General features: G+C 40.2%; 1 protein-coding gene across 18 annotated transcripts in view; it reads left to right on the top strand.

The window, feature by feature from the left end:
• The window catches only part of NRXN1 (neurexin 1), a 1,147,673-nt gene that overhangs the window by 562,539 nt on the left and 573,240 nt on the right, over nucleotides 1-11,894 (top strand). For all 18 annotated transcript variants that reach the window (XM_024118772.1, XM_024118771.1, XM_024118769.1 and 15 more), the window contains 2 exons: nucleotides 4,721-5,102; nucleotides 6,310-6,500. In XM_024118772.1, the coding sequence (XP_023974540.1) occupies nucleotides 4,721-5,102; nucleotides 6,310-6,500 (573 nt within the window). The remainder of the gene's footprint in view (nucleotides 1-4,720; nucleotides 5,103-6,309; nucleotides 6,501-11,894) is intronic.

Genomic DNA, 11,894 nt, shown 5'->3' with positions numbered 1-11,894 from the left:
AAAGCTTTTAAGTTTCATTAGGTCCCATTTGTTTATTTTTGTTTTTATTTCCATTTTTCTAGGAGGTGGGTCAAAAAGGATCTTGCTGTGATTTATGTCATAGAGTGTTCTGCCTATGTTTTCCTCTAATAAAGACAATGTTTTGTTTTTTTGTTTTTCACAGTAATTGTCATCAGGGTGATTCATATTTGGGAAATTATGTTTTACCAAAGATCTCATGAAAGTCAGTAATTCATAAGAATAAAAAGTCAGCCTTGAGTTATATAGCATAAAAAAGGTCTCCAAAGATGCAATGGAACCTTGCCATTGAGGCTTCAGTTGGGAATGAGAGTTTTTCAAACACTTTAGTGGCCACATGAAGCCAGCCATGAATCAGGAAAGCAACAGACTTTTCTTATTAAATTTTACAGCAAGTTCAGAAATCACAGAACAAAAAAAATTTTTAAGGAAAGTGCTGGAAACTCTTCATGCAAAGTCCTACATTTGACCACATCTTTAAATCAGAGTTATATATACTGTTAAGTCAAGTATTTGTTGAATACAGGACAGTACATACTCAGTTTATTCCTGGAATGTCTGAACCTCACCAAGGCTCATGAGAGTAAGCAGTTGCCAGCAAAGAAGCCCAAGAAGAGAGAGATTCCCCAGAACTCAGATGAGAAAATGTTCTACACACTGTATGGGATCCCTAAGTAGGGAGTCCTTGGGTTTCAACATATCACCTAGTCTGTCTAAAATATCTGGAATTGTGTGTTCTGTATGTGTGTGTATGTTAGTGTGTGTGTCCTTTGTTGAACACTATTCACTGTATATCCAGTTACCCAAGCCTGGAAGCTGGGACCAGCATTATTTCCCCCTTCTCCATCATTCTGTACATTATTAATAAATCCCGCAATTATATTGGCGAGACTATCTTATCTTGTCCATTTTTTCCATTTCTTCTATAAACACTCTACTTCATATTGTCTACAATCTATTATATCCACAACAGAGAGATCAAATACACACACACACACACACACACACACACACACACACACACACCCATAGACTCATGTCTTATGTCTGCCTAAAACCCTTCAGTAGCTCCTAATAGAATCAGGAGGCACTGTGACATCTGACCCCTGACTCTTCTTCCCATCTCATCTGAGCACTAACCTCACTTACTCATGACTCTCCAGCCACACTCTCTGGGTTTTTCTCACCTGAGAGCCTCTGTTCATCTGTTTCTCCTTCCTGGAATCCACCTCCCCCTTCCTTTTCTCCAGTTCTTAGCATGGCTTTCTCCTTTTAGTTCTTCAAATGTAACTTAAATATCCACTCAGGCACTTGCCCGCATTCCATATTTACCAACCCAGCATGCTGTTCATCAAATTCATGGCATTTTCTGAGTTTTATCATCATATAGTTAATTAATTTCTTACCTGGTTTTGTCTGCCTTACCCCAATAGACCATGAATTTTGTGAAAACAGGAGCTAAATCTGCTTCTCTCAACATTATTTCTTAATTGCCTAATACAGCACCTGCCTTATACGTACACTACACACTCAGTAACTTTCAGTACCTTTCAGTGAATTAACAAGTGGATCTAAGTCTGGGGCGGGGGGAGGTCATTTTTTTCTGCAGCAGAAATTTAACCCAACTCAGAACAAGGCTCAGCATAAAATCTTGCTATCTGTGTGGTAGAAAGATTTGATTTTAGAAATTGAGATTTCTGTGCAAACACACCACCCAGGTAGTTGTTTCTTATTGGAGATTATCATCAATCTGGATGCCCCAGCCACTGATCAGAGGCATTCTGTTAATTTCAAATTCTCCTTTTCCAGTAAATCTCTAGGAAAGATGCTGCGTTTTTTTAATGAGTGGAGCTTTAAAAATATTTCTCCTTCATTGTCCTTTATTTTTTCTTAGTCGATATATGTATACAATAGTAGAGGTGGCTACATTGCCAACTGAGGATTAAACGTGGGAATAAATTCTGAGGAAAAAAGGATTTTTAAAAGGCAGCAGTAAATGTTTTATTAGGCAGTGGATAATGACTTTTAGGTGCTAATTCTCCTTCATGAGCAAGCATATCTGCCATTACTGTCAATGCAATTTATATATGCGTATTAAGGAAAGAATAGGCTCTTGAACATGGGCCATAATGATTTTTCTTGTAACTGGGCCATGGTTGCTCCAATGCTTTTTTACTACTTTTTTATTACGTATGCTCTGAATGCATATTCTATTCCTTTGAGAAAAGAAAACAGACAATACGTGTTATTTTTATCACTGAACTTCTTTCTCAGTTCTTCTGAACAAAATGTGCTTCCCTATTTCAGAGCTGCCAAGAACTGGACAATTTGGAGTAATATTTAATTTCAAGCATTAGAAATATTTTTTCTGGATATTCTCTTACTGTCAGTTGGTTCATTAATGTAGCTTTTAAAAAGAAAACATCACAGGGCGATCAGCTAGGTGGTTTGTGACCACCTAGAGGGGTGAGATAGGGAGGGTGGGAGGGAGGGAGGGAGACGCAAGAGGGAAGAGATATGGGAACATATGTATATGTATAACTGATTCACTTCGTTGTAAAGCAGAAACTAACACACCATTGTAAAGCAATTATACTCCCAATAAAGATGTTAAAAAAAAAAGAAAAAAAAAGAAAACATGACAGTTTCAGGATCAGGGTGGGTTCACCAAGTTAAGACTCAGATTTTAATATAATGAAAAAGATAAAATAACACAAGGAGATAGAAAAGCCCAAGTAATTTTTTTCAGCTTTGCATATTCTTCATTCTATTTAGCTTGTTAATTCAATGTTACTGGTGTCTCTAGTGATTTATATTTGAAAATTATTAAAGGCTAATTTTATTTGCTACCCAAGAGGTAGTTCCACACAGACTAGTATTGAGGTCACTAAACAAAAGAACTGAAGAAGGGGAGAAAAATGATGTCATATGACATCATATGGATTTAATAGTATTTTTGCTTGGGATAGACAAGAAGGAGGTATAGTGGGGAGGAGGGAGGAGAGACAACTGTTTACAGTGCTATTTTTTGTATTAAAAAAAAAAACACATTTGCGGAGAAGGAATCAGAACAAACTAGTAACGAAAAGAGAACATGCCAAGGGATAACAGGACTGCCCTTGTCAGGATCAAGGACTAGTAAAGAGGTATGGAAATTAAGGGGCATTAAGTACAGCTCAGGGGAGAGTTTTTTATACCAATGAGTTTGTTAACATCAAAATCAAGTATGCGGGCAATTTTTCTTGTGCAACAAAAAGTGTGCCTTTTATGATTTAATTACAGGCATTTCCTTTAAAATGCCACCTAGTATTTTACTGTTTTTTCTAAAGAAATGGAAATCTGTCAGACTGGTTGAAGGAGGCCCACAAAGGGGGGTGTTCAATCTTTATTACACCTGGGAAGAAGGTTCAGTGCATCTTCCCAGGACTGAGACTGGGATTGGCTCTAATTCATATTTTCATTAATATCAGGGATGATGGGATAGGGTAAGCTTGATAAAATTTCCAATTACGCCAAACTGAGTAGCAAAGCTAACACCTGGAAGAACTTGACTGAAATTTAAATGACCTTTCTGAGTTTCTGAAGAAAGTGAATGACAGTTTAATTAGACAAGAGCAAGATGCCGGGAGCGAATCACTAGCAATGATAAGAGTACTTTACCGCTGTGCTTTAGAAAGCAAGTTCACATCTTTGTTAATTTTGACTTCAACCTTGCAGGTAGGTACAATGATCACTCTGGAGGTAAAGACAGGACTAAGTAGGCTTTTAATGGGGTTGGCAGAGAAATATGGCAGGATGAATAGGGATGGGGTTGAATTGAAGAGTGAATCACTAAATAAATTGGCAACCAAGCTTCACACTAGGGTGTTTAATAGAAGATTATACTTTGTGGTAATGTGGAATAATTTTACTGGTATTCTCAAAATTGGACATGCCTTGAACTGGTATGCTGTGCTCAATTTAGGTATCCAAAACCTAAGTGCAAGGAAAATGGCAGAGGGCCAGAAGAGATCAACAGGAATTCTTCATGATTGGGAGACTAGGTCTAGGAAAGACGGAATTATTCAGTATAGAAAAGGGAAGGTTAAAAGTACATATTTAACTTCAAACACATTTTCATGATTCGTAATTGGAAGAATAGTCAGCAGCTCTTCATTATTTCTATTGATATAGGAAAATATACAGTTACTTTTTGTTTTTCTTGAAGAACGTTCTTTATAAAGACAAACATCACATCACCGTGGAGCTGGGATGTATCGCTTTCTACTGGGATGATTTAGGATAGTCATTGCCCCTAATCCTCCTCCATTCCCTCCCTGCCTCCCTTCCTTCCTTCCTTCCTTTCTCCCTCCCTCCCTCCTCCCTTCCTTCCTTTTCCTTTCTCTCTCTTCTTTCTCTCACCCTTTCTCCCTTCCTTTCTTTATTCTTTCTTCTAGTTTTAAAAAATTCTGCAACTTTAGTTAATGAGGATCATTTTTGTTAAGACTAAAATTTGGACAGAGATTAAAACTTGACCTAAGAAAGTTTTATTAAGTAATTCAGCCTCACCATGTAAGGTCATTTCTCGTTTTTACTATACATAACTGAATATCAAGGAGGTCTGTAGATCCTTGCATTTTAAAATGTGATGTTGCTATGGAAGTCTAAAGTTGAAAGTGCCCTTCAGATGCAGAAAATAATAATACACCATCTTCTCTTTTAGGTCAAATGGCGGGGGATCATACGAGGCTGGAGTTTCATAACATAGAGACTGGCATCATCACGGAACGCCGGTATCTGTCTTCTGTTCCCTCCAACTTCATTGGACACCTGCAGAGCCTGACATTTAATGGAATGGCATACATTGACTTGTGTAAAAATGGCGACATAGATTATTGTGAGCTCAATGCCAGGTTTGGCTTCAGGAACATCATAGCAGACCCTGTCACCTTCAAGACCAAATCGAGCTATGTTGCCTTAGCTACGTTGCAAGCCTACACTTCTATGCATCTTTTTTTCCAGTTCAAGACAACATCCCTAGATGGACTAATTCTGTATAATAGTGGGGATGGAAACGACTTTATTGTGGTTGAATTAGTTAAAGGGTAAGTACAGGTCCGTTCAGTGACAAACAGAGCTTTATGAAAATGAACCTCAAGTTTCACAATTATACATTAAAGAGAAGGTGGTGGGCAGGGAGGGTGGTTTGCAAATAATGCATTTGTTTAAACCACTTTTTAGGTATCTTATAAAGTTAATAGGGATTCAGTACAGTTTTTTATATCTACATTTCCATACATAAGGTACAAATAGCGTCGAGTTCTAATTTATTGTAGGCATTCCACAAGTCTTACTCTTCAAATGTGGATTTCTTTACTACGCACATGGTAATTCCACAAAAGAATTTCTACACTTGTCGGCTAAGTTACATAGCTAATTCATGCAAGTAGATTACTTCAACTCCACAAAATCCCATTTAACTGAAGCTTAGTTCTATGTCAGAGTTTCTTGAAGAATTTAGAAAGATTTTTATGACATTTCCTTGAAACTGTGATGAACATTTGATATCTTTTAATTGATTTAGGTATTTATTCATTCAGTCAGTGAATATCATTGCACATTTACAATTGGCTAGATAATATGCCACACACTAGTTTACATATATATATATATATATATATATATATATATATTCCTTGCCACTCCTGTGCACACTTCAGATTCCACCAACCCCAAGGCACACAGATTCACGCAACCCGAGGGGATACAGGTGAACACATAAATTTAGCAGAAAAGCACCAGGAAGTTTCCTAATATGATCTTGGGCAAAGGTTCAAGAGATTATTTAGCAAAACTAGGAAAACCTATGAGTCCAGGAGTGGCTACCTGAGCTGGTCTTGAAGGATGAGTGCACATTTCCCATAGAGAAATAGGCATTCAAGATAGCGGGAAACAAGTGCAGGAAGCTGAGAATCGCCAGTTCTGCGTGGTTGGCAAAGGATGGAGAGAGTGGTGGAAATAGGGTATGAGTAGTGACAGGTATTTATCTTCCACAGTGATGAAGTGGGATGTGGACCACAATTTTAAAACTATTTTCACTCTTTCCTGTATTGAAGACAATGAATAATCCTCCTTGCTGAAACAGAGTAGTGTTTCTTACCCTCTTGTTAGTTGAGCTTCTACACAACTCACTCTCATGACTTCTAGCAAGGATGCAACCACCTGAAAAAGAGATCTGTTTGTAATAAGTAGTTTGACTGCATCAGAAATTCAAAAAGTGATGGCACTTCTCCACCTTCCCTTTTTTCCCAGGTACTTACATTACGTGTTTGATTTGGGAAATGGTGCTAACCTCATCAAAGGGAGCTCAAATAAACCTCTCAATGACAATCAGTGGCACAACGTGATGATATCAAGGGACACCAGCAACCTCCACACTGTAAAGATTGACACGAAAATCACAACGCAAATCACAGCTGGAGCCAGGAACTTGGACCTTAAGAGTAAGTGCACGGAGTCAGAGAAGCAGGCAGGAACCCACATAGTTTGTGCTCATGTGGCACATCGTTTGCTTTGGGTCGGGGGGGAGGGCAGGGTGTGTGGGTATCTTCTGCAAAGACTGACCAGAATTTCGTCTCCAACATGTAATTAATAATACAACACACAAGCCTCTGCTCCCCCTTTAATGTGGCAGAAACGCGTATTTTTAATAGCAGCTCAAAAAATGCAACACCTAGGAATGCGTGCATGATTAAAATTTAAGGAGTGAGAAGAATGTATCTTAGTCTTGATATTATAAAGAAAAGTAGGCGTTTGCCAGTTTCTTTAGTCCCAACAGCTTTTAGTTGATTTGGAGTCAAGGTAACCAGATACCTACTGAGTTTCTTCTAGAGCTTACTAGTTTTCTCTTCTTGGTGAGGTTTCCTAGATACTTACAGAGCCTCTCACCAACAGGGGTCTGAGGCTGGCTTATACCCTGTGTCTCCAATGGTGAATCCTTCCCAACACCCACAGACACCAATGGGAATGTTCTTTCAGCTGCTAAGGGAGTCTTAACAGACTTTTTCCTTCCTTATTTTTTTTTTTAACATCTTTATTGGAGTGTAATTGCTTTACATTTCCTTCCTTATTGATACTTGATTTCTCAAGTGAGCAAGACAAAATACTTAGAGAACATGTCAATAATGGAAAATAACAGAAGTTTCTATTTGAATGGGTCTTTGTGATTCGCTAAGAGCATGTCCATATATCCGTCTCATTTAACACAACAACAAGCACTGGACAAGATGTTGTTAGCACTTCATTATGAATGTAGGAAATCTGAGCTTTGAATGGCTTGCCCAGGGTTAAAACAACAACTTCAGCAGAGCGAAACATAACCCCAGTTCTGATACATGGCCCCTCCATTGCTCCTTCTATTCTGATTGGATGCATTCCAAAGCCCTGCAGGAATCATCATGGTCGTCATTTTTGCTTGGCAAGAGCTGTTCATTTGTACTGATGGGATCTTTCCCTTTGATTTAAAAGATAAATACTTAGGGGAGTTAAGGAACTGGAAAGAGAAAACCCAACAGAATTCTTTCTAGAGAAAAAAAAAGCTGTAAGGTGAAAGAAGACAGAAAAGGGTTTCACTTTCTGTAATTACAGGATATATTTACAATCCCAGTACTATATTTGTCTAACACATACAGTGTGTGGTGATGGCTGTCTCCCTTCTCAGAGTGGGCCTCTTGTTAACTTCAAAGAGAGCCTGTTTGTACCTACAAATCTAATAGCTTAGCTCACAAGGTAAAATGAAATTCAAAGGAAATGCTGTTTTACAGTCTACACCTCTTTCTTCTCTCTGACTGAAGTGAATGGAGGGCATTTTCTGTCCCTATTTCGTGGGTGCCCCTGTTTTGCACAGCGGGCTCAGGTGGTGATTGTCAAGGAAAGGGGGAGATTGTGACAGTCCGTGTGCTGGCCATGCCAGCCACCAAAGCTGAAGCCAAATGTGGTCCTGTTTGTGTAGGGAGAGACCTCAGTAAGCATAAATGAGCTTCCCTAGAAACCCTGAACACTAGGTGGAACAGTAAAATGTCTAGAAAAGAAGCAGTTCCTGCTTGATTGAAGTATGTGACATGCACAGACCTACTCATTGAGGGAACGGAGAAGCAGTGCCAGGCAGTGGGTATCTCATTGGACAATTAGGGCGCTGTCTCCTGATAAGTAAATATTTGCCTATTGTTCCTTAAAAAATTGAAGTGAGGGTAATTGGAGGACATGGTATGGGATTCTTTCTGGTGGTGGAGGGGACCTTTACAAACCTAAGAAACCCTCAGAGCTGATTTTTATTAAACGTTGAGTGTTTCATGATTCTGAATATAAGAAAGGCTTTATCCATGATAAGAAACTAAAACTATTGAATTGAAAATAGCATTTTATATAATATTAAGATGCTAAGTATTGAATTCTGACTGAGTGCATTTGTGTTTAAAAAAATAACACAATTTAAATATGAATACATTTCCAGATGTATAAAGAGATTCTATACTAATGACTATCCCCCTTTACCTTGTGAAGTTCCTTCCTGTTTACAGACTTACCAGACCATGCCATAAAGTGAGAGCAAGTTCCTAACATTAAAACTTGGGACTTCCCTGGTGGTCCAGTGGTTAAGACTTCCCCTTCCGACGCAGGAGGTGCATGTTCGGCCCCTGGTTGGGGAGCTAAGATCCCACATGCCTCACGGCCAAAAAAAGCAAAAAACATAAAACAGAAGCAACATTGTAACAAATTCAATAAGGACTTTAAAAATGGTCCACATCAAAAAAATTTTTTTAAACTTAAACATTAAAAGTCAAAGCTGTGAACTCATCAGTTGGATGTGTGACCCAATGACAACACTAACCCCAAGAAGCCCCCTTGCCATGTGTGTCCCCAACTCGAGGGAGCCTGAGAAGAGAGCATGGTCCTGGGGTGGACATCTCCCAGCTTCCACAAGCACCGCCTTTTGGTGTGTGGGTCCAGGGGCCTTGGTCAGATGAGGAGTGTTTACTGAGCGCAGACGCTGTGCTCAGAGTGGAGAGCACAGGTGCGAAGGGGGCGGCAGGCTTCCTGTAACAAGAAGCTTTCTGTCCCAAGGAGAAGACTGACACCGAGGGAACATTGACAGAACAGAGAACAGGATTCCCTGGAGACACATCAGGACATTGAAAAGAATGTGGCGTCACCAGGTAGAATATTAGAGGAAGGAATGTTTCAGAGATACCTGAAGGATGAGTAAGCGAGACGAGGCATTGTTTCTCCTTCCCACCTGGATGCCGCCCCCTGGAATTAGGGGAGCTTAATGAGACAGGAGACCATAGACAGGAACTCTTCACTCTGAATTTAACAGCACTGTCTCCTTTGCATGCTAGTCATGTAGGATTCAGCCACTCTCAATGCAGAAACAATGAGAGGTGACCGAATTTGGACAATGGTTTTATTTTATGTATTTTTTGGCCCTTATTGAATTAAAATTATCAGATTTATTCTACACTCTGTGTAAGGTCACTGCCATAATCTTTAGTTCTTCTCAGAGTGAGGTCAGCCTATTTAACTACATCAGAGTCCTATGGTGGGGTTCTTGAGGTGCAAATTTCTGCAACCCCCTCAGACTGAGTCAGGGATCATTTGAGAATGACTTACAGGGAAGGCCAGGTCTTCTGCATTTTTAAAGGGCACTCACTAATCTAGATGCTGAGTTTCAGAGCCCTGAATGAATGCAATGTCTATGTCGAGGCCAAATTTAACTCACTTTCGAATTTTAGTACAAAATTTGGTTTTGCTTTTATGTTAGAACTTTACTTTTGTTTTGTTTTACTAGTCCTGGGCCAAAGTGACATCGGTTGCTTCAGGATCCTTGCTTTTATTTCTCATGTTTCCATACCGGAAAAAGACGCTAGAGGGCAGCATAAGGCCGCAAAACCTGCCGTATGGGAGGCGGGAGAGGCGGGGAAAAAAGCCTCAACGGGCTCCACTGGCGCTGGGAAGTGGACTCTGTTTTCGTCCAACTAAAATTCCACAGTTAGCCTTTAGGATAACGCATGCCTTTGTTTGTGGCTCTGTTTCATTATATAGACAGGAGTTTAGTGTGAAAATGTGCAAGCAAGGGGCCGCTTATCCTATTCCCCAGCTTGACTCGGAAGCAGGTAGTCAGAAATAGGCAAGAGCCTAATGATCTCTCTGAGACGAGGAATTCCACGCGGGGGACCTTGTTCAAATTGTCTTTCGTGACACCGCCGCGTTCTCAGGGGGTTGTGTGTCTCGTCCCGCTGATACAGTTTTGCTTTCATCTTTATTTCCCAGCTGTTTGCGTTGCATCCCCTCTGGCTTTCATGTACAAGCTGCAGCACGCAGTGCAAAGAGCAGCAGAAATGTGCTCTCTGCAGTGATTGCCTAGCACAGTTGTACTTACGTTCATTGCGGGACTTCTGAGTCCTGGCCCCTTTAGAGAGAGCAAGGGTTGCTGTAACTCCTCCTGATGTTCCTTCTCTTGTTCCTGTATTTGACAAAAGTGTATGTTTGTATGTGTAGGTATATGGGAAGGAGCTCATATGCATTGATTCCCTACTAAACACTAACTAGATTTAAATGAGCTTCTTTTATTTAATCCTTGAAATTACCCAGGGACTTGAATTGAGGTCAGTCTTGCTCATTCGTTAATCTAGCTCAAGAGCAAAGATGGGGGGAAGGATTGTCTTTGGCCCCCATCTTCCATGGGTCCCCTTCCTTAAGACATTTTTAAGTTTGTCCTTCAGCAAATTGAGGAAATTTTACTTTGTGAGGGAGAAGTGAACGATTTCTAGGCGCAGAGGATACAGTGCCCTCAGGTGGCCACTTAGCAAAATTACTTAAAAGTGAATAATTCCTTCATAGGCCACATCTAGGTCAGCCCAGGCAGAGCTTTGCCCTTTGTTTTCTCTCTCATACCCCAATTCCTTGGCCCGACGGGTTTTGAGCGAGCTCTCCCTCTGTCCTACCATCTTGTCTCTTCCCTTCTTACCACCATGACTAGTGTGTGCTTGTTAACCTTCCTTGTATCCCTCCTTAAATCTTACCTTGAAAGGAAACACCTGCTATTGTTTATCCTGCTTCCAAGCCACTAAGAGCTCCCCTAAGCAGAGACAACTGGACTAGGGCTGTCATTTCAAATAGACTCAATCTCTAAGCAGAGATTTGAGGATGAATAGCATTCTTGCTCTTTTCATCTTGATCTCACATCAGTCTCTGTTACTCAGCTACCTACCCTCTCCAGTCCTGAACAGACCACATATCCCACCTTTTTCTACCCTTCAGTGTTTTAGACAAATCATTGCTGCAATAAATCAGTGATCCAGGTTCTATTCCAAAACCCTGATCATGTTTAAATATACCCAAGCTTTGTGTACTCAGCCATGTAACATCTGATAGCCTGCTTGCCTTGCCCAGATAATTTACTCAAATGCGAAACTTTCAGAGAAGAGTCTGACTTTCAGCTTAGCCTTAAAGCAGGAGATGCCATTGAACATGGTGTCTGTCCTGTTGGTTAGGCTATCTTTATTAGATTTTCTTTCTTTCTTTCTTTCTTTTTTTTCGTTATGTAAGGGAAAGAGATTTACTCACACTACTTCAGTTAATGGGAGATTATTTTAAGGATCCATTAGGAAATAAGAGAGACAAGACATCCTTTCAGCTGCTGAACAACGAGGCCACACAGAGAATAAAAACTTTGTTCTAATAGTCATACTGGGATCTCAAGAGCAACCCTTCTACGTGTTCCCTTGGATACAAGTGCCCACTGCTCCCTAATTCAGGGCTGCACCACTGACCTCTCTCTGCTGTGTCTACTCCCAGTTAGATCATTTCTTCTCTCCTCTCCCGCTTCCTGGTCTCTC

The sequence above is a fragment of the Physeter macrocephalus genome, chromosome 12 (genome assembly GCF_002837175.3).
Source record: "Physeter macrocephalus isolate SW-GA chromosome 12, ASM283717v5, whole genome shotgun sequence".
NCBI lineage: Eukaryota > Metazoa > Chordata > Mammalia > Artiodactyla > Physeteridae > Physeter > Physeter macrocephalus.
The sequence above is the reverse complement of the archived record's forward strand: the minus strand, read 5'-3'. Positions and strand labels throughout refer to the sequence as shown.